At 37.4% G+C, this 24,475-nt stretch overlaps 1 protein-coding gene across 3 annotated transcripts in view; it reads right to left on the bottom strand.

Annotated features, from left to right (window-relative positions):
* The window catches only part of Aff2 (AF4/FMR2 family member 2), a 479,843-nt gene that overhangs the window by 167,247 nt on the left and 288,121 nt on the right, over positions 1 to 24,475 (bottom strand). For all 3 annotated transcript variants that reach the window (XM_021152988.2, XM_029473591.1, XM_021152989.2), the window contains exon 4: positions 10,590 to 10,634. In XM_021152988.2, coding sequence (XP_021008647.1) covers positions 10,590 to 10,634 — 45 coding nt within the window. The remainder of the gene's footprint in view (positions 1 to 10,589; positions 10,635 to 24,475) is intronic.

Below are 24,475 nucleotides of genomic sequence, written 5' to 3'. Positions count from 1 at the left end.
TTTCTCTCTCTCTCTCTCTCTCTCTCTCTCTCTCTCCTTCCTTTCTTTATTTTATTCTTTCCTTTCATTTCTTCCTTCCTTAATTTTTCCTTTTTTCCTTCTTTTCTTTTTTTTCTGTGCTGTATAGCTAGGGTTAGACATCAAGGACTCACATACACTAGGCAAACACTGCTACTTTAGCACTGACAGACAGTCCCAAAAGACTGAGTCTTGTTTTTATTTTATCATTGTTGTAGGGTTTTTGTTTGTTTTAATGTAAAAGGTGACAACCTCACATAGGCCTTATTACAAAAGCATTTTTTATGAATACTCACCCATTGACATCTTCAAGAGTACCTGCATCTGGCAAGGCATTTTATCACACTGAGGAAGGAAGGAATCCACCTGACTCTTTTCATGACCACCCAGAGTTTCTTAATTCCCTGTGAGAATTCAGCATCCATAAATATCTCCAAATCCTCTGTAATCTCTGTTTTCAGTCTATGCCAACTCTGGAGTAACCAGATCAATACTTTTACTTCCAACCATAAATTTACTAAAGTACCAAATAGAAGATTAAAGAGGAACAATGTCAAAACCCTCACTGGGAAGGTTCTAGAAGGCAAGTACGAGATTGGGATGGAAGTAAATAAATAGTTCACAGAGGGCTGTCTTCTCACACAGAAACCTTTCTCCAATCCAGGATTCAGGTTGTTGTGTGTAATTACTTTGTAACTCTTGTTGAACAGTCAATTGTCAGCCAGTGGTTTAGTGCTGGCCTTGTAGCTACACCTTTTCTGCCAGTGATAACATATATCAACCCCACCCCCATCACAACACCCTTGCCAGTTCCCCTTGTTTATCCTGTCTCTTCTACTTTCCTTCTACTTTTACAAAGTCATTGTAAAACTATCTTAAGATAAACAAACACTTGGTAAGGAATTTGCAAGCAACCCAGAAAGACTATTTTGCAGCTGACAAAAATCAACATGGCTAGGCTCAGGGATAACACAAGTGAGAGAAACTGAAAAGCTGTGATGTAACTTAGGGACGTTGTTGTGGTTTAAACTTAGAATTACACAACAACACCAGCACTATTAAAGCAATAGGGATGACTACAGAGGCATCTAAGTTCCCAAAGCATTTGCTATGGAACCATTCAGGGCTGAGTTTGGATTCTCAACACCTACATAAGAAAGTAATGCATGATAGTGCCCTAGCCCATAAGCCTGTACTTCTAGTGATAGGGAGGCAGAGACAGAATCCCTGGGGCTTTCTGACAAGACAGTCCAGCTACATCAATGATACCTAGGTTTAGTGAGAAACACAGTGCCAATGAGGCAAGGCTGAGAACAACTGAGAAAGATATTCCATGTCAAGCTCTGGTGTCCACATGTGTACCTGCATGTACACTAGCATATACATGTGTATATACACTTGATGTTTATATATATATATATATATATATATATATATATATATATATATATATGTGTGTGTGTGTGTGTACATATATATACATATACATACACATATACATATATGTTTGTCACCAATTACCCTTTCTTATATGATCAAGATATCAGTGGACTATGATACATAGTCATATAAGTAGCTCTGCTATGAAATTGCATTTTGTTATGTATGGTCCACTTATGAATACCAATTGTGTTTGGTATGGTCAATCTTGTAAGTTGCTTTCCTGATTTTGTACCATGGGATTTCTTTGTTAACTTTTTTAGTTTTTCTGTAGTTCACTGAGTCAGGGGCTAAGTCCCCAGTAGCTGCATAAAACCAAATTCTACAATTCCATATCCTTATGCAGAATACTTAATGGACTTTGGAGCCTGATTCCATAGGTGAAGATCCTGGCTCTTCTCACTTCTGGTTAACTATGGATTTTGCAAATTCACTTGAACTCCAAGTGCTCCAGTTCATTATCTCTAACAGGTAGATGATTTGAGACTTGCTTCCAAGCATTAGTTTGGTGATTCTTTGTATATGTGAAATGCCTATAATAGTACTAGGCACCAAATAACTAAAACAAAAACCTAGCTAAAGTAAATGTTTGGTAGTATTGTGATTGTACTTTGAATTTCAACCAGCATTGATATACAATCCTGCAACAAGAAATAGTTAAGTTACTGATGTTTTTGAGACATCCAGGATGTCACATATCTTTTAATTAGTGGCCTCTGGGTAATGAGATATATATGAAGATAACACAACATGTTAGTGGAAACTTGTCAAAATATAGTATATTTGTCATCACTCAAAGCATTGGCAATTACTCATATTCTTCTTTGATTTTTGCTTTCTTTTTCTGTCTTTTTTTTTCCCCCTCAGCACCCCAGATTGAACCCATGGCTTTACAGATCCTAGACATTTTCCTGGAGTTTTAAAGATTTTTTCTTCCTTTTAAAACTTCTGGTTTCATTGAAATCTCTGATTTTCCCCTGAGTACCTCTTACCTTTGCTGTCTCATTCTGAAACATGGCCTGGAATTTAAAAGGACTCCAGTTCTCTCACCCTTCTAGTGATTTATTTGTTAATGTATGTGGAAGCAATATCATATGTTGTTAGGTGAGGAGCCAAGAAGTTTTCATTTGTTGAAGTATTCTTTTTATGTTTCTCACAGTACTTTATCTTGTTCATTATCCAAGATATATTTACTGTTAAGCTAAATTGTAAATACATAAAGTATAAATGGAGTCTTTTGAACATTAAATATTACATTTCGTTGTTTTATATTTTAAAATGTAAATGATTTATAAGTATCCATTCCACATATTTATTTTACAGAAATAAATGTTTCCTGATTGCGTTATCTATAAGTGAAACTCTCTCATTATGTGCTGACAATGCTCCCTCCAGATCCAAAGATTGTAATGAAAACCCTAGCAGCAAACATGGAAATCTCTTTTTTGCCTTGTTGGCCAGGGATTTTCAAGAGTCTCCCAAAATATCACAGGATACTGCAATTGTCCTTGGTTGTTACCTTGCCCTCCAAAAAGTGGAAGGTGAGATCCTATTGCTGAAGATTCCATGTACTTCTGACCCAGCACACAGAGGACCCTGAGCTGAAACTGACCTGATTAGCCTCCTCCCTGAGGAGTAGCTTTCATATGAGAAGGAAGGAAGCAATCAATGGTTGTACCCAGCTATGATGCTTATGAACCACTAAAATAACCAGCATGACAAGGTAACCCTATAGGTACAGCAGTGACATGAATACCTTGGCAGTAACCAGCAGATCTCTAATTGGACTTAAGACACACTAAACAAGATGGAAATCATGCATGCCACTGAAAACCTAGCCAACTACTCACAGCTTGTAAAACCCTGAGAATTTTGGAGAACCTACAATTGTCACTTTCTTACACTAGCATAGTCCTTAACTATATTCTGAATATTTGTCCTTATTTTCGCAGGTAAATGTAGTCCTCAATTCTCATCAAGGAAACTTCTCTTTGAAACATATGGAGGCCACTACAGAACTACAACAATCAAAATGCACACCCACATCTCCCATACCTGGGGCTCAGGGACAATTGCAGAAAAGAGGGCAGAATGATTTTAAGAGCCAGAGGACCAGGCACTTTTCTGTGACACTGTGTCTCCTAACAATGTCAGAGGCTACACACATAAAATCTCACCAATATGACTGCCTAACGTCAGTGGAACAAGAGTAATAATAGCAGACATGGCAGAGTAGACAAGGGAAGGATCGTGAGGTTTCAACCCTATACAAAGAACTACAGGCAACTGAGAAATGTGGGGAGTGGGAGAAATAGTCTTACTGAGGAAAGAACACAATTAGCTACACAATAGTAAATGGTCAGCCCTGAAAACACACAAACAAGTAACAATCTCCTTTTTTTACTGCCCTATGCCCCCTATAGTCTTTCAAATTCATCACCTAATCTTCTTTAATTATTGTTTTTAGACACACACACACACATACACACACACACTGTTATAGCTAATGGCTAATCTTTATTGTCAACTTGATTGACTACATTTAAATCAGTTAAAACCCAAGCATCTGAGCATGTGAGGGATATTCTTAATTGCATCATTTGAGGTGGAACCCTAAATCTGGGTCATACCTTCTGATAACAGTCCACATTAAAGTACATGTAAGAGGGAAGGTTTGGCTTGATGGCTTATCCTTGGTATCACTGGCAAGTTCATTTATTCTGTTGCTGAGATATTCCTTGGCTGATAATAGAACCCTCTTTGTCAAGCCAATGCATTGTTTCATTGCCTTTTTCTGTATATCTAAGATACAAAAAGCAGGTGTAAATTTTACACATGGCGTAAATTCTCCCAGGCTTTCATTCAGTTCAATGGAAAATAATGAATCACCATATTCATGAAAAGAAACAGGTTGACGGAAAACAGACTTATTTTTATAGCTCACCTAAAATATATAGGGACTCATATATCTACTCAGCTATTTTAAAAGGACTACTCTTGCTCCCTCCCTGTATAGCTAAATGCTCCGTTGCTAAGTTACTGGTATTTGACATCATCTCTTTCCTGACATCTCCCCATGTGTGACAGGTTCTCATGATTCACTGAGCCAGTCACCTCGTTACTCACATTACTCACTTTCCCAATGACGTCTGTAAAATAATTTAAAATTCACCTCATATGCTAGCTGTAAACCCCTAGATTCCACATGAAAATATTTCAGCTGCTTGCCAGGTTCTGGGTGCATTGGGAAGCACATTGGAGAGCTTACCTTCATTGTACACATAATAGTTTTTATAATTAAATTTAGCATCTTCCTTCTAGGTTAGCTTTGTGTTAGAGAAAAGGGGAAATGAATACTGGGAAGCAAATAATGGACAATATATGTTATGGGCTAATTTGGTTCTATGAATAGCTCACCTCATATGTGCATGGTTTTTATTAAGTCCATTAGAGGTTTGAATTAGCTTCAGAAAAGTTAGTACTTCATATAATTCACTCAGTCAAGGGTATTTTCACCTGCTGATAAATTTACATATTTCACAGTGTCATTAGGTAAGAGCTAGTTGTCAGATTAAGTAGGGGTAAAATCATTAGTTCATTTATTTGACTCTATCAATGTTAACATTAATTATAGTCTTAATTATAAAGCAATTGTTGTCTTCATTAGACGTGCTATTTATATAGTATTTCAAGAAACGAGAATTTTAAAAGCCCATACCAGAATGGGATAGATACTTTTAGAGATGTTCCAGAAGAATTAATATTTAAGAGAATTATAGAGAAAATATCCTACATGAGTTCAATTTCCAAACTATTTACAGACTCATTTGGCAGGATATAAAATCAATTGACTAATTATTGGTTAAATTTGTAAAAGAAATTTTTATGAAAGGTACTGATTATTCTTTATAATTATGATAATACAACCAAATTTTCTTTCAGGCATAATTGTCTGACCAATTTTGTTCCCTGATTCATTTTATCTCACTCATAATATCAACTTTTTTTACCAACCCTATTAAAAATTAAAAATAACAAATACTGTATATGGCTATCTTGTAATTATTTGGCAAGTTTGTTCCATGATAAAACTATAAACACAAATATAAAACTAAGGAGTAGAATTGCCATAATTTATTATGCTGTGAAAACGCAGATCAGCTGTAATCAAAAAGTGGTGCCTGGGTAGGTGTTTACCAACCTGATCCATATGGCAAGGGAAATTGTAAGAAAGCACAGTTTATCAAATACAGTTCCTAAATCCTAGATAGTGAATTCAGCATTTCTCATAAACAGTGAATTACCCTTACAGATGTTTGCCTATGAAATTATCATCTACAGAAGGTACTTTGCTAGGAAACACAATCTGTTCAGCATCAAATCTAAGAGAAGCATGCTATCTGCATTTTTGACTCTAGAAAGGATTTAATTGATAGTTTGTTGACATTTTATGCAAATTCTTGCTAGATACAAATAAATCATATTGTTGCAGAACAAATAATCACTGAACATCCATCCTTAGCTGGTAGCATTTAGAGCATGCTATTCTCATTGGCTTAATGCTCCCAGAAATGATGAGTCTATGATGCATAAAACCCCGTAGAGCTCAGAAAAGAAGCTGCTGGTGTTGCCCATATTATTACTTACGAGCAGTCTAGGAATCCCTGTTTGATAAATGAATTGTAACCGCAGAATTTTATCACTGGGTAGAGCTATTGTTATTTTTTATTTCTGTTTGCACTAGAGAGTAGCTTGACTCTAAAAGAGCAAATGGCACACTGATAGAAATAAGTATATAAGGTAGGATCTAGTTTACAAATGGCTGATTTATTTTTTTTTAATTTTTAATATTTTTATTACATATTTTCCTCAATTACGTTTCCAATGCTATCCCAAAAGTCCCCCATAGCGCCCCCCACTTCCCTACCCACCCATTCCCATTCTTTTGGCCCTGGCATTCCCCTATATTGGGGCATATAAAGTTTGCAAGTCCAATGGGCCTCTCTTTCCATTGATGGCCGACTAGGTCATCTTTCGATACATATGCAGCTAGAGACAAGAGCTCCGGGGTTCTGGTTAGTACATCATGTTGTTCCAACAATAGGGTTGCAGATCCCTTTAGCTCCTTGGGTACTTTCTCTAGCTTCTCCATTGGGAGCCCTGTGATACATCCAATAGCTGACTGTGAACATCCACTCCTGTGTTTGCTAGGCCCCGGCATCGTCTCACAAGAGACAACTATATTTGGGTCCTTTCAGCAAAATCTTGCTAGTGTATGCAATGGTGTCAGCGTTTAGAAGCTGATTATGGGATGGATCCCTGGATACGGCAGTCTCTAAATGGTCCATCCTTTCATCACAGCTACGAACTTTGTCTCTGTAACTCCTTCCCTGGGTGTTTTGTTCCCAATTCTAAGAAGGTGCACAGTGTCCACACTTTGGTCTTCATTCTTCTTGAGTTTCATGCGTTTAGCAAATTGTATCTTATATCTTGGGTATCCTAAGTTTTGGGCTAATATCCACTTATCAGTGAATACATATTGTGTGAGTTCTTTTGTGATTGTGTTACTTCACTCAAGATGATGCCCTCCAGGTCCATCCATTTGGCTAGGAATTTCATAAATTCATTCTTTTTAATAGCTGAGTAGTACTCCATTGTGTAAATGTACCATAATTTCTGTATCCATTCCTCTGTTGAGGGACATCTGGGTTCTTTCCAGCTTCTGGCTATTATAAATAGGGCTGCTATGAACATAGTGGAGCATGTGTCCTTTTTACCGGTTGGGACATCTTCTGGATATATGCCCAGGAGAGGTATTGCTGGATCCTCCGGTAGTACTATGTCCAATTTTCTGAGGAACCGCCAGACTGATTTCCAGAGTGGTTGTACAAGCTTGCAACAAATGGCTGATTTATAAAATTTATAATAAGCGATAATATTCTTGTGAAGTGCCAAATACACCTGTGCCTATGTAGCTTGCTTTGTGCGACAAAGTAGTTTTATGAAAATTTTTTTCGTAGGTGGATACGTTCTAGTATGTTTAAAGAACATTGAATATGAAGAATTTAATTTGTACATATTTTGTGAAAATATATGCATGATGAATGTTGTACATAATTTATAAAAATTATGCCTTTAAAGGTTTCTCTGAGGATTCAAATAAATGTATCACATGCTACCCAGATATTATTAGTAGTACTTCTTTTATCATGAGTAGTATACTTGCTATTGCTGTCTTTATTAACAATTGAAATGAAACATGAAAATATTCTATAATGCCAAGAAGGAGGAATTTCTGTCATTATGGCTTGTTCAAACTCTTTTAAAGTTGTTAGTGTTTTCTCTTTGAATCCAAGAAATGTTAGCCAGTGTATGAAACATTTTTTAATATAATTTTTAAGAGATTCTCAGTGAAGCCTGGTGGTTACAGGGCAGTTGACAGCTAAGAATAGTGCAGAGACCACTAGATTTCAACAACAAAGAAAACTATGATTTACTCCACTTCTGCCTCCTGCAAGACCCACCCTTGCTTGTAGGGTTGGCAATAAGATAGACTGATGGTGTCATACCTGGCTAATGAAAAATCTGTCCTTGGGTTTTCATATATAGTAGGGAAAAGAAGATCAGAGAGGAAGGAATGTTAGAAGAATGAAAAACAAAAATATACATAAGCAAATAGCCTGTACAGTGACTACTGTCAGAAAATAGTATGACAGAAATGTGTGAAAGGAATCAATAGAGGGAGTGGTTGACAGGAGTGGGAGGGAGATAAGAGATTGTGGGGGATAAGAGTAATCAGAATGCATTATATACAATGTTTATCAAATTGTCAAAGAACAAATTTAATTAATAAAATTCCTTCACTAGGGGGTAGGCAGTGAGGTAGATTAGATAAACAGACTAATGCAGCTCCTAAGGAAAGAAATGCCAAGAGCAACTGGGAGCCAATTCTTTCTCCTCAGGGGGCTAGAGCCACATCTTCCAGCTACACAGTTATTTTACCTATGAGAGATGAATCTGCTTTTAAATCAATTTAGTTTGAAAACCACAGAAGGATTCAGGAGGAAAACTGAGAAAAAGAAAAGTTACTTTGTGTTTGAATCAATTTAGTTTGAAAAGCACAGAGGGGTTCACTGGAGAAGCTGAGAAAAAGAAAAATATTTTTCCTGAAGAAGGACACAACCTAGAGATACCAGGGTCCTGAAATCAGCAGCATGGACATGTGAATAAAAACAAGTCCTAAAGTATGCTCTGTTGTGACATGCAGTGTTGTCTACAACAATTTAAATACAAGTCATAAGATTTTAGGAATAAACTTCGAAAAGTTAAGTCTTGTTCCATATATAGGGAATAAAACCTTTCACTCTTCCATAAGAGAACTTCTGTTCATTTATAACACTACTGAAGAAAATAAATCAAACGGAATTCTAAACAATCAATGCACCTTCTAAAACAAAACCAATCAACCAATGAAAACAGAAAACAAAACACCAACTTTCCCTAGGTTCTCTTCCAAGAGCAGAAGGACTTTTGTTACTTTTTCAATTGCAGCTACTTTTTATGAACTTACTAAGGCTACTGGCCTTTTTTCCATGCTTAAGTGAAAGGCTGCTGTTTCCCTAAGTGTTCAGACTCTTACAGGTGTTCTCACTAATTCCCTCACTGTCACTGTATGACACACTTATGCACCAGGCTGGGATGCCTGAAGGAGAGAATTCAATAATGACAAGTTAGATGGTGACTCTTAGATGAATATGACATTCTGGATATAAAGAAAAAGCCCTGACTGATGCAGTTCATCTATGCTTGCCCCTCAGGGACCAAGAGTAGACCAAGGTTACTATGCCCACTGAGTAAGCCATTTCTTTTACTCTTGCCTTTCTTTAAACATGCTGGATGATAACAAGGAAGAATTGTAGGGAATTTCCAGTACCTACCCAATGGAACAAATAGCCAAGTTCCTAGGGTGTATCATGCTTGTAGATTTCACTGTGACTGTTACGGCTCCTGTCAATGCCCAGGACCCAAAGGATAGATACTGAACAAATTGCTGATCTCTTTTCTTAAAAAGTGGCCACCATATCTTCAGTCTATAGAGTATCATCTCCAATCAAACAGGTAAGACTAATTTTTTTAATTCTCAAAAGCACGGTCCTTTGGCTGAAGCAGATTCAGAGATAGCAGGCCAAGGTGACTTTAGTCAACTCAATGTTCTTCACTATTCTTTGGCAGCAGGTTGGCATGGATGGCTTCAAACACTAGCCTGCTGAGAAAGCACTTACTTAACTAGGACCCAGGGCTTTAAGAGAGTCAGTTTGATGTTGTTAACTGAGGGAAAGGGGTTACTAAGTTTCACTGAAACACACTTTGTCTTCTTTTCTGGGAAGAAAACTTGCATGGTTTCCACATGCCTATACCAGTCATCATTTTTCATAATAATGAGCATTTATATACTACTTGGCAGTTTACAAGAGAATTATGATAAAATATTTGACAGACAAGGAAGTGAGATTCAGGAAGATGAAGTCATCTGTCCAAAGGCACAAAGTCACAAAAGTGGCAAATGGCAAAGCTAGAGCAGGAACTCCCTCCTATTATTCATCTTCTTTAAATACTATATTACCATATGATTCCAACTGGCAAAGATGATAGGTAGATACATTTTTCTCCCTTTCTTGTGGTATTTTCAACTTTGTTCTTCCTCTAAGCTTCTCCCATTCTCCTAAGTAGGACTGTCCATACAAGCCATGAATGGTCAGCCTGATCATGCTCCCTTCACAGTCTCTATAACTATATTGCATTGCCAGTGTATTCAAGTCCCAAAGAGGTGCCAATGAGAGTCCAAAACCAGACATGTGAGGTGAGGATTAAGGTATGGTGTGTGAATAGGGAATGTTTCCTAAATATGGTGAGAGGCATCATTTTTTTCCCCAGAATTCTAAACTATGTCCTAGACCAGCTAAGAAATAACCAGAACATGAATTACTTTAGAGTGCAGAGTGATGAGAGGTAAGAAAGGAAGCAGGTGATATAAGCAGATCTTGGGTGTTGAGTGCAAGAGTACTTTCAACAATTTAAACAGATAGATTGCTTTGTTGTTAAATGACACAGAAATAAAAGTTCAAACTCACCCGCAAGATTTCCTCAACACAGCTTGGATCACTGGTAAGGCTTACCTAAAATAAACAAAATATAATAAATATAACCAAGTTAAACTCAGAAAAGTTTAGTGTTCACTGTCAGATAAGCCATCATGACAGAAAAAAAAAAAAAAAAAACCTAACAACTTTATTTTCCCTATTAAATGCAAAGTACCAAGGTCTGAAAATGGCTAATCTTGTGTTACTCTAGCAAATCAGGGAAGCCAAGAAAGTGATGCCTTGCTCTTTCACATGCACTGTAGGACTCTTAGCTGGTTTCTTCCCCTTCAGGTTTATGCAAAATAGGAACCTAACCTTGTGATCTCCCACCCTTTCAATCCTGAAACATAGTTTTGTATATTATTACATTTGAAGAAGAAGGCTATATAAAGTCAACGATTAATTCAAATTTCCTTCAATTTGGGCAGTCATAACCAGATGCCTATTTTTATTTTAAAAATTCTTAATAATAATAATAATAAATAATAATGTTTACCTCATGAAAAGTTTCCCTTCCCTTCTCTCCTCTTTCCACCTTCCCCTTCCCCCATCAACTCCTCCTCCATTTCTCTTTGCGAAAAGGCAGGCCTCCCAAACATAGCATATCAAGTTGCAGTAAGACTAGTCACTTCCCCTCATGCCTACATATTTTTTAATACAAAATAAACTGTATTCCTGTGAGCATTGGAGATTTGCCTTGGCATTTAGAGGAAATCTCAAGCAGATAGTAACTGAATACCATGCGGCATCTTTCTATCTCTCTCTGTGTGACATTTTCTTAATCAATCAAAATCCAACCTTAACATCAACATGCTGAGGACTTGCTGTATGTCAAATGACATTTTTCGCCCAGGGCTTGGCAACCAGTGAATGCGATGAGGCAGACATCACCATGAGATAGCAGTTAACTGTGGTGAATGGTGAGGAGCCTGCGAGTAGAACTACCACCTGGCACCATGATACTTGTGCAAGATCTGAGCATCTTCTAAACATCCCCACCTCTCCTCTTCACACCTTCACTCTCTTCAGGATAAAAAAAAAATCCCATTACTCATGTTCTGGGAAGAAAAACAGCAGTTATCTCTCATTAACTGCTTTGAGGGATGATGGGCAAGTCCTGTACTGTGAACACTATTACAGGATCTGTGAACCCGAGACCTCTTGCAACACTGGTTCATTATTATGCTCAGATTACAGATGAAGTTAAGAATATTTGAAGAACAAAGTTAAAGCATATTCGAGGAAATTAAAAGAGGCCTGTAACACCATATTTCTTTTCAACCTCAAAAATGCACGTGATATCATGTAAATCTTCAAGTATTATAAAATTCATTATTGAATAGCCATTGATTTTTGACCATAATTTATTGAATGTCTTCTACGTGTAAGGTCTCAGTTTTAGGAAGCATAAGATCCTAAGTAAAAGAGGCATGCTGAGATGGTGACCAATAATGAGGTTAGCTACCCTGGATTGACACACATTTTCAAGTTACACTTGTTATTCTAGTTTAATTATTATCTGTATTCCCTTTCATATTAAACATTCTCCACTTTGAATGACAAGTTATATAATCATTCTTCCTAATGCAATAACATTTGAATATAGGATAAAGAGACACTACAAATAATGGCTCAAAAATTGGCTAGACACACGCTATAAAGCACCTTAAATTATAGGTTTTATATAGGGGCTCAACAGTGATTGGCCTAATGTAGTTCATTTATTCTTTAATTTATTCAAGAAATACTTTTGAAATCTATTTTGAATCAGGCTGGCAATTGGCAGAAATGCAATAGGAAGAAAAAAAAAGGCACATTTTTTCTTCCTCATTGCTCTATAAAGGAGAAAGTTCCATGTATATCCATATCCATATGCTTATCACATGTGTACCTGGCACAAATGGAGGCAAAAAGAAGGTGTCAGATCTCTTGGAATTAGAGCTATGATGCTTGTTAAAAGTGACAAATACTCTTAATTGCTGAATCATCTTTCCAGCTACTACTTTAGATTCTGATTTTTAAATGAACAACTAATGATAGTCCACAGAATGTATATTTTCTGGTCTAACATATTATTCTACAACTTAAAATTCTTATTGGTAATTCATAGTAACAAAAAACATAGCCACTAATTTCTCAGTGGTACAGCAATTGTAGTTTTCAAGATGATTCTTAAATTTTCAATTAATACCTTTCCCAAACACAAATATCCCAAGTTGTAATGAAGATTTAAATTGTCATTGTTGTATAGTGTCAGAGTTAATGCTACAGATTAATATCTGGCATTAAGCTCTCCTCCCAGTACCATTGCTTAACTTTTTTACACAAACATATCAATATTAATTTTGAAACTAAAGAGGCCTAAACACCAATATTTACCAACAGAAAGAGTACTCTCCTGAGTCAAAAACTTGGGTTAGAAACCTTGATGTGAGGCATATTCAAAGTTTCAGCATTTATAACTATAAAATAGAATTTAATGTAAAGTAAAAGTAATAGGGACTGATCCTCTTGAAACTCTGGTCCTCCTGTGTTTAGCAAGTAAATTGAGAGATGCTATGACCCCTCCTCTTCTGTGATTTCTCTTCTATTATGAAAAGTGCATCTGATAGCTGCCTCATGCCAGCTGCAAATATCATTGCTCCTCCTGGAGTTACAGATGTTCATTTCTTTCTGGAAGGAAATTATGTCAAGAAAAAGAGATGTGGACACGGAGGACTGCAGAAAGTCAGATAATGACAATCAGAGTCAGAGACAGTATCATTGAGGACTGAGAACTTTACAGGCAAACCTTTATGTAGCCACACACAGATTTTTTTTTTAAAGAACATCTTAGAATCTAGTATTTCTCATGAAGTCACTACTTCTGCAAATTTATCTAGCTTAGTCTGAAAGCTGGTTTCTCTACAAACAACTCAAATGGAGCTGCAAGTGCTTCTTAAGGAGTAAACACTTCCTAAGTGTCTGGAAAAGCATTGGGCATGGGAGCTTACAATGACAAGTGCTGTGAGACCTGATCTGTATCTCAGAGTTAAAGGTCTAGATGGGACAGGAAAAAAACAATTAGAAACCCACTGGGACATACATGTGAAGATAGCCTTGACACGGGTAATAGAATCTCATTCCTTCACAGTCTGCCTATTCATCAGGTCTCCCATTTACTTCTTTAGACAACAAATCCTGATTGAGCTCACACTGTGCTCAGGATGGTGTACAGGGATAGGGGAGGGACTTAAAGATGAAAGACAACATCATTCTTACATTGAAGACTCCATGCAAATAAAGAGCCAGAGAAATTGTCTGTTTACAGAAGAAATAGACAATAAGTTACTGGAGGACTCATTTAAGTACCAAGGAAAGAATACCTATTAGTACTCTTCTGGTATTCTACTGGTATTCACTGACAGAGCCATATCCAACAGAAGCTCCCAGCCTTGAGGTCTGCACTGTAGTCCTCGAGCCATACAGGAGTTGTTGGGCCACATTTTGGCCCTGGTTTGGCCCTTGAGGACAAACCTGAACCTGGCTCTAGTTTTGAGACCTGTCTCAGTAACTTCTGTATGGGGATGACTCAGCAAGTCCTGTTTGGCCCTGCCTCTGCCCTGCTGTTGCTAATGGAGAGGTCTGTCATTGGCCCTGTCTGTCACTCCATACCCTCCATCACTCTTTCCCACCTCCCTACCCCACCAGAAATACCCCTCCCGTTGTTCTATATAAGCCAGAGGCTGATGCCATAAAGTTGAGTTCCTGCTTCAACAAGACTCCTGGTTCAGTGTGTTTCTTTGGGGCCATTGACACTTGCCATTCCTCTCAGGCTCAGAGAGACCCTGGCAGGACTGGGACCTCTCTCCTCTCTCCTGGACCTGCTGGCAAAGAGCCAACAGGGAGTGTGAAGTGCTGCAGCCACATGAGGCCACTTAAATTTCTGAGCCCCCTGCAATGCAGCACCACTCTGGTGTCACAGTACACTTTGGAAGAAATACACACTAAAATCAAGGTTAGAATTTGTCCTCTCAAACACTGTCTCAGGCAAAGCCACCTACACCTTTCCTAGGAGTTCTGGAGAAGTAATGGTAGTACTGGGATTAGAACAGCCACATTGTTGCTTAGGTCAGGAGCCACCATCTTCTCTTTCTGAATCCACTCTTGAGTATTCAAATAGTCCACAAATCACAAGTTAGTCATTCAGAGCTGCAGCATGCTTTCAAATCTCCCATCTCCATCCCTTCCTTCTAGAGTAGAAAGTAACTATATAAGGATAACATACAGGGGAGGCTGTGCTCTTACTCCTGACCCTAGAAGACCCTCTTGTGCTAGGCATGGATAAGATCCCCTGAGAGCCAGGGACGGGAGGCATATATCATCAAGCAAGTGGCACGTAGAATGATAATGTTCACCATAGCCTATCCTCTGAATCTAACCATGTAGGCAGCTATTGCATGTAGCCACAGAGAGGCCACATATAGATCATCTGGCTCGTGATTCAGGCATATCTTATGAAATAATTAGGGTACTTTTAAATCATCAAATATCAAACTAACTGCAGCAACAAAAAATGAATTGCATAGGAGGTTTTAATCATTTTGGGATTAATCAGTTTGGATTAGGGTAATACAAGATATCAAAAATATCCTGATTGTGGCATTGGGAGACATAAGCAGTGACTAGAACTAATAGAAAACATGGAGATTAGTGTGAAACATTAAAAGAATAAAGTTTATCACATGTTTAACCCATAGGAGTTTGGTGTGTGCCTCTAAGTGCATTATTGCTAAGGGAATGTGTGGGGAGAAAGGTAGTTTGGGTTTTTGTTTGTTTCTTTGTTTTTTGTTTTTGTTTTTTTTTTTTTTTACCATAAATCATCCCAAGGTTGTAAAACAGTAGGTGGCAATCAAAGCCTACTATTCTGCGAATACTCTACCTTTGTAAAGATTTCTCAAAGTAAAATATAAAACTTGTAAATTTAATTGTAAATTAAATAACTGGCTCAATTAAATAATATCTACACTTGACACTGATAGCAACTTTCAAACGAATTCCATTTGTATTTTCATTAACAGATTAACCACATTTATCCTCATAATTGAATTATGCGTTACAGAAGCCCCTGATAAATAATAAAGTAATAAATAACAAAGTGAAAGTGCAGGTTATAATGTTCCTAAATATGAGCCTTGGTCTATTCAAATTCTTAATCTCCATCACTGGTCATTTGGAAACATGGGAGCAGCAGCCTATTGTTTCTTATTTGTATTTGCAGAGTCTTTGATTTCTCCATCCAGGGAGTCCCAGGTTCCAAAATGAATTTGGAAAACTACAAACTACACACACATTAGGATCTATTGCTGTCCCTGTTTCTTGCATCATCTTAATCTATCCCTAGTTTCATTTGCACTCAAGAGTTTATGATTAAATGGGAGCAGTTAATATTACATAAGCTGCAGACAGACGTTCTTGGGTAATATGACCTTAATCAAAACAACAACAAAGATGTCACAACAGTTAGATAGCACTGCCAAATCAGCTCATCTTACAGTTTTATTTTAAAACAGAAAAACTCCTGTGTATCCACAGAATTGATGCTTACTTTAAAGTATGGTTCTTGGAAAAAGGCCATGAATTTGAAAGAGATCATTGGAGAAGGAGGTATACAGGAAGAATTTGAGGGAAGGCAGAGAAGGATGTAATTATAATCTCAAAACCAAGAAATAATAAAAATGCTGCTCCTGGACAATTTTTCAGGATGATATGTGATCAAAATTCTCCATGTAAAATAGGCTAATAAATACCATACTATTCTCTCTATAAAAAGAAAAGGACAAAGAGCAGAGTATGAAGCTTAAAGGAATTCAACATATGCCAAGACAAATACAGAAAATGACTGCCTAAAATCATACAAGAGACTACAAGTAAAATGGAAAAGGTGGTAATAAGCTTTTGTTCATTTTCAAATTGCATGATTTTATTTATTTATTAGATATTTTCTTTATATACATTTCAAATGCTATCCCAAAAGTTCCCTATACCCTCCCTCTGCCCTGCTTCCCAACCCATCCACTCTCACTTCTTGGCCCTGGCATTCCTCTGTACTGGGGCAAATTATTTACTCTATTTTTTGGAATCTCTAAGGTGTCTTTGAAGTTCAATTGATTTTGATTCAAATTCCAGTGCTGAAACTTGTTTTATGACCGTGGGGGAAAAATCACCTGAATGTGTTTCCTTACTTACCTGAGAACAATTAAAATAAACTGCTTTAGGAAATTCTGTGATGTTGAAATGAAGTAAGGTATATCAGGGTACCTTAGCCCAGTAGTAGGTTCATTCGCATGTTCATATTCTAAGTCCCTTCTGTGGCTCATAAGGAGGAGGTGCTGTTATAGGCTTGACACTGTGACATCTTCTGAATGTTGCTAATTAATCATTAAATCCTCTTCAGGGACCTAGTTCATAAAGAGCTTCAGGTTGTTGATCCATCTGCTGGCTCTCACTGAAGGTGACAAAGGAGACTAGAGACATGGACTTAAGGGGATATGACAACAGAAAATAAGAGGAGTGGTTGGCAGGATGGGAAAGGGTGATCAATGTGTTTCATTATGAAGATGTCTCTTCACTGATTACATTAGGTATGGGCAACAGCAGAATGCATATGTAGAAAAGGCCATCATCAGCTAAGAGTACCTAATGGCATACAGAATTTAAAGTGAAGAGTACTTAATTCCATGGGTTCTGAATAGCCATTAGCTTGATGTTCATTTACATGTTTTAATAACTACTTTCTATAAAAGAGGGAGCTATAATCAGGAGGGTGTTCTGGTATGGTGTGTGTGTGTGTGTGTGTGTTTGTGTGTGTGTAATAGACTTTTTCCAAACAGAATAATAAACTAGGAATATTACTATAACAAATCAAGAATCAAGGAACAAGGAATGTCTTTATGCAAACTTTATATGCCCCAGTACAGGGGAATGCCAGGGCCAAGAAGTGGGAGTGGGTGGGTAGGGGAGCAGGGTGGGGGTTGGGAATAGGAGACTTTCAGGATAGCATTTGAAATGTATATAAAGAAAATATCTAATAATTATGACTTATCACTTGAAGTGACCTATGGGTTCATTCTGGTTGTGGCTGCTACCATTGCCAATACTCAAAATGTGTTGTTTCCTCCTCTGGCCAAATTCTCAAGTCCAAAATCACACACCAATATTTTCTGTAATTTTACCTCCATCTAGGCTCAAAATTTGAGCCAAATTCTCATAGACTGTAGGCTTCCTAGATTCTGACCCATCGTGCTTGCTTTTCCTTTGTTGTGCTCTCCTCTACTTTGCTGTTCTGCTATACAAGGAAGGCTATATGGAGGGGGAGAGTGGATGGAGGGAAGGTGAGAGGGAAGTGATGATCATTCTGATATTCTATATGTTAATAATCAATATTTTATTTTTAATATTTCTTTTATGCTTTAAAATTTTGATATAATTACATAATCTCCCATCACCTTTTTGACTTGCTCTTTTTAAAATTTGTTGGTTTTTTTGTTTGTTTGTTTGTCAAGACAGGGTTTCTCTGTGTAGCCCTGGCTGTCCTGGCACTCACTTTGTAGACCAGGCTGGCCTTGAACTCAGAAATCCGCCTGCCTCTGCCTCCCGAGTGCTGGGATTAAAGGCATGCGCCACCACGCCCGGCCTCTTTTTAAAATTTATGACCTTGTTTTTCATTAATTATTATTACATGCATATATGCTTATGTATATGCATGTATATTCCTAAATTTGACCTTCTCAGTCTATATGGTGTTATTTGGTTTAGGTTTTGGTTTTTAATTAAAAAATATTTTATTTATTATTTTATTTATTTACATCTCAAATGTTGCCCCCTTCCAGGTCTCCCTTCCATGAACCCCCCCCCATCCAATCCCACCTCCCCTTTGCTTCTACGAGGGTGCTCCTCCCCCCACCTACCCATTCCTGCCTCATCACCCTAGCGTCCCCCTATGCTGGTGCATAGAGCCTCCACAGGACCAAGCCCCTTCCCTCTCACTGCTGCCAGATGAGGCAGTCCTCGTCTACATATGTAGCAAGAGCGATGGACTGGCCCATGTATACTCTTTGGTTTGGTGACTTACTCTGTGGGAGCTCCAAGGGGTCTGGTTTGTTGATACTATTGTTCTTCCTATGGGGGCACAATCCCTTCAGCTCCTTCAACTCTTCCCCTAACTCTTCCATAGGGGACCCTGGGCTCAGTTCAATGGTTGGATGTAAGTATCTGCATTTGTTTTAGTCAGGTGCTGGCAGAGCCTCTCAGAGGACAGCCATACCAGACTCCTGTCTGCAAACACATCTTGGCATCAGCAGTAGTGTCAGGGTTTGTTATCTAAACATGGGATGGATCCCAAGGTGGGGCAGTCTCTGGATGCCCTTTCTTTCAGGCTTTGCTCCATTTTTGTCACTGAATTTCATTTCCTTTAGACAGGAACAATTATGGGTTAAAAACTTTGAGATGGGTGAGTGACCCTGTCTCTCAATTGAGGCTGTGTATATCTACTGGAGGTAGTCTCTTCAGGTTCTATTTCCCCAATGTTGGATGTTTTAGCTGTCATCCCTATTGGGTCCTCCCTGGTGTCTGAGACTTTCTAGTGGTTCCTCCCTACTGCCTTCCCCGTTCCTCACCCCCCCATTGCTACATATTTCTATTCATTCTCCTGACCCTCTAGACTTCTCCCTTGTCTTCTCCCATACCTGATCCTGCTCACTCTTCCTCCCCCTCCCTTCTCCCACCCAGGTCCCTCCCTCTGCCTCCTGTGATTATTATGTTCCCCCACCTAAGTGGGACTGAAGCATGCACACTTTGGCCTTCCTTCCTGTTAAGCTTGTTAATTCTGTGAGTTGTTTCGTGGGTATTCTGAGCATTTGGGCTAATATCCACTTATCAGTGAGTACATACCATATATATATATATATATATATATATATATATATATATATATATATATATATATATATATATATACACACACATATACATATATATATACATATATATATATACATATATACATATATATATATATATATATGCATATGTTGTATTTGTTTTGGATAAGTCACTAATGTGCTCATTCCTGGGAAAGACTATTTCAACAATAATTATATACACTTAATATATGATCATCAACATGAAGCATAAAATAATTATATTTTATAATATGTCTTGGTTTTCAAAACATTTATTGTTCTAAGATACAAAAAATTCTGATTTGTTCAAAGATAAATGTGAAGCTGGCACTAAGGTCTTTTGGGAAATTTCCAAAGACACTGCCACAGATCCTTGATGAGGTCTTAAATTAACTACTTTAATCACAATTACAAAATGAATTTAAAATTTTATATCTTTAGTTTCATTCTTTCAAAGTCCTTTAGGAAAGAAATGTCTTTCTTGGACTTTGGTGGCCATTCACCCTAAAAAACGCTATGCTCTTTTGCTAAATACATAATTATTTAAATGCCTATTTTAGAATAAAGATGCCCAATTTCTCAGTATAATCTCCCTGAAAAAAACATGTAAGTAGGACTGATTTTAGAAATGGTACACATGCACTCAATAAAAAATGTGACAACAGAATTTATTTGATAGAACATGGCTTCACTTTCAAAGTAACCTCCAATGAACTTGGTGCCTTATTGACTCTCAAAAGCCTGCACTTAGGATTGTCTTAATTGCCAGTGGATGACATCGCAATTCCACAGGAACAGTTACAATTGCTCTTCTCTGACAGTGATGATCCTAAAGAACAAGCCATGTGCATGGGAAACTGAAACCTCGCCAGCTCCCCTATTATTTATAACTCTAATTAAAACACTTTTATCTATTAATGCCAAGTGACACTGCTAAATATATTCAAGGAAGTTCACATTTGTTCTATGCTTCTGAAATCTCTTAGATCTGCGTCTACTTACATGTGCTTTAACTGCTCACTAAAATGAGCCCATATCTAAGAATAACTTACTTCCATTAAATTTATAAATCTCATTAATTAATTCTACATCTCCAATGGTGTAAAAACCAAACTCAAATGCAAGATCTAATTAAAGAGAAGTATAAAAAATTGTTAAGGAACAACACTGAGATTGAAACACAGAAGTAACTGTTTAGCCTCAAATTAATGAGGTGCTATGCTAAGCAAGCATGTCCATTAATCCCTAATGAGGATTTTAAACACATTAAAACTTCCTAATACAAAATGTTTGCGGTCCTTTTATCCAATAACAAATAAGCCAATAATTTTCTGGCTCTAAATGACACTATTAACTGTCACGGCATGTTTTATTTGACAAATCCTCCATTCAAATACTGTAAAACCAATTAATTTGCCTGCTGTGAAATATATTTCTCGATAGCTTCTATGTGAGTTATTATTTTTTCTTTGTAAAGCAATGTAAATTGAAGGCCTACGTAGGTGTTTGGTTTTGTTAAAAAAAAAAGCCACATTAGCTATAGGTTGTCAAATCTGTTGCATTTCAAGTGAATTAAAAGCCAACCTTCATTTTCAGGTCATCAATCATAGATTGGTCTCCAGATAAGTAAACTGCCTGAGAGTAATACTTTGGTCAACATGAAGATGGTCTCATGTTTGATAAAGAAGAGTAGGCAAAACTACTACTTTGTTCAATTATAAATTATGATTTGCAACCTGGTCCTGATCCTTCTTACTTTGTTAAGTCAACTGGAATGTTCTTGGAATTTTCCTTCTTACATACAACCTCTCTCTAAACATTATATATTGTCTAACTTTATACAATTATATACACAGTTACATAATATCTACAATATATTACTTATTATATGTTATATGTAACATATAATATGCAATATATCATATACAATGTACAATGTATATGGTCTAATGTATAATATATAATACATAATAAAGATATCACATGTCATATATCATATATGTCTTTTGCTGGTTTTTCATTGTAGTAGATTCTAGTATTTTTAAAATTACTCATCTAATTTCTTAAATTCAGGAGCTTACTGTACCTATTGCAAGTATTTATAGTTTCTGTAGTTTTGAATTGTAGCCATGCCTAGTTTTATTACAGTATCATTTTATAAGAAATGTAAGAAATTATTTTATTTTTATTTATTGCATTGGCCCAACATGTGATTTGTTTTGGAGAAATTGCCATGGACTGCTTAGAAAAATATATACTTTTGTAATTTTTGGATGGATTTTTATAGACTATATAATATCTTAAATAGTTAAGTTTTAACTCTAAAGCTTCTTTATGGATTTTTAAAAAACTGGATGACCTATCTATTGATGAGAGTTGGGTATTAAAATCACTCACTATTAGTTTGAATACTATTATTCTTAATTAAACTTGGTGCCCCTGCTACTCAGTGATTGAATACATATATATTTATTCTATTTCATTGATAGATTTTTGCTTTTATAACATAACTATTTATTTATCTTTTTATTTATCTCATTTGGCTAATTTGGTTTAATGTCTATGTTGTCAGATAATAGCTTATCTATTACTGCTTTTTAAAGTTGCTTATAATATTGACATCCATTCTTTTAATTCAAGAAATTCTGTGAATTTGACAGTGAAATGTGTTTACTGTAGGTATCAAATAATTAGATCTTATTTATAATATCCTGTACGTCACTTAGGGTCTTTTATCTGGAGAAGTAAGACTATTTGTATTTAGTATTACTATTGACAAGCACTTGTTGATTCCTGTAATTTTGTTGACTTAGTTATCATTTATTTCTTCCCTACCTTCTTTATATTAATGATTTGATGCTTTGCTGAGTTGGGTATGAGTGAGATGTTTTTCCAGTTTTATTTTATATTCTATCTCCTCATCCTCTTCTTCCTGCTCCTCCTCTTTCTCCTGTTCCTCTTTCTCATCCTCCCTTTCTTCTTCTCTTCTTCTGAAATAGTCATCTCTCATACAATACATCCTGACCACAGTTTCTTCACTCTCTACTCCTCCTTGCTCCTCCCTATCTCCCTCTCCCCCAGATCTAGTCCCTTTCTATCCTCTTTATAAAAGAGTGGGTCCTCCAAAAGAGGACAGCCAAAATAGTACTAAACAAGATACAATGTGACATCTATTCTGCTCATGAAACTTTTCCTTTCCTATGCTCTTATGAAGGACATGAATGACAGGAACCTAGCATGGCTGCCCTCCGAGAGGCCCAACAAGCAGCTTAAAGAGTTTGATGCAGATACTTGCACCCAACAAATGAGCAGAAGCTGGGGCCCCTGTAGTTGAATTGGGAAAAAGCTGGAAGAAGCTGAGGAGGAGGGCATCCCCATGGGAAAACCAGATCTCTCAGACACTGAGCACCAACCAAGCAGCATACAGCAGCTGATATGAGGCCTCCAACACATATACAGCAGAGGTTTGCCTGGTCAGGCCTCAGTGAGAGAAGAAGCACTTAACTCTCAGGGTCTGGTGTTGGGGGTGGGACATCCTCTTGGAGGCAGGCAGGAGGAGGAATGGGATGAAGAACAGCCAGAGAGTGGACAGGGAGGGGGATAATGACTGAACTGGAAAAAAAAAGCTTAAAAAATTAATCCAGAATTGTCCCTGTCTAAAGGAAATGCAGGGACAAATATGGAGCAGAGGTTGAAGGAAAGACCATCCAGTGAATGCCCCACTATGAGATCCATTCCATCTGCAGACACTAACCCTTGACATTCTTGCTGATGTCATGATGTGCTTGCAGACAGGAGCCTGGTATGGCTGTCCTCTGAGAGTCTGAGCCTGGGGACCCCAATGGAAATCTTGGGGGAAAGGGCTGAGGGAGTGAAGGCAATGAAACTCCATAGGAAAAACAACAATATCAATGAACCAGACACCTCAGATCTCCTAGGGACTAAACCACCAATCAAAGAACATACATGGGCCAGTCCATGGCTCCTACTACATATGTAGCAGAGGACTGCCTCATCTGGCATCAGTGGGAGTGGACGATCTTGATCCTGTGGAGGCTTGATGGCCCTGAGAAGGGGAATGTTAGAAGGTTAAGGTGGGAGACGATGGATTGGTGGGGGAACACCTACTTAGAGGCAATGGGAAAGGGGATGGGGTGGGGGTTTAATGGAGGGGAGATCAGGAATGGGGGTAATATTTTAAATGTAAACAATCTCTTTTCTCCCTCTTTTGTTTGTAAGAGTCCCAGACATATCTTTAGCAATATTGGCTTGTTTTTAAGTGATTCATTTTAGTTTTTGCTTCTCTTGAAATACTTTTATTTCTCTGAGTTTTAAAGATAACCTGTTTTTTTTTTTGCCACAGTATAATTGGTTAGTAGTTATTTATATTTAGCACTTGAAATATATCATTCCACGGTTTCTTGTCAAACTGCCCTCTAAATTAGTATCTCTATATACATAGATTAGCATAGCTCTCAGACATCATCAGAGAAGTTACTTTTTTTTTTCGGTTTTTCGAGACAGGGTTTCTCTGATAGCCCTGACTGTCCTGGAACTCACTTTGTAGACCAGGCTGGCCTCGAACTCAGAAATCCACCTGCCTCTGCCTCCCGAGTGCTGGGATCAAAGGCGTGCGCCACCACGCCCGGCTGAGAAGTTACTTTTTTCTTTCAGTGGAAGGTAGCTCATGTAGAGATTCACAATTGATCAAAGTGCAGAGAATACGTGTTTGTGGGAGTGCTCAGTCACACATGGGAAGTCTATATCACCCTACTCCTTCAATAACTCAGAGAACATAATGAAAGAAGGAACAGAACACTGGGTAAGAGCTAGAGGAAGGGATGAACCAGGGTAAAATAATATCTTCTGGACATGTTAAGATCACTGTATTCATAAATTTACAGATGCTATTGTTGCCTACACAGTTCAATTTTT

Source organism: Mus caroli, chromosome X (genome assembly GCF_900094665.2).
Source record: "Mus caroli chromosome X, CAROLI_EIJ_v1.1, whole genome shotgun sequence".
In the NCBI taxonomy this organism is placed as follows: Eukaryota; Metazoa; Chordata; class Mammalia; order Rodentia; family Muridae; genus Mus; species Mus caroli.
This window is presented reverse-complemented; position numbering and strand designations above follow the sequence as displayed.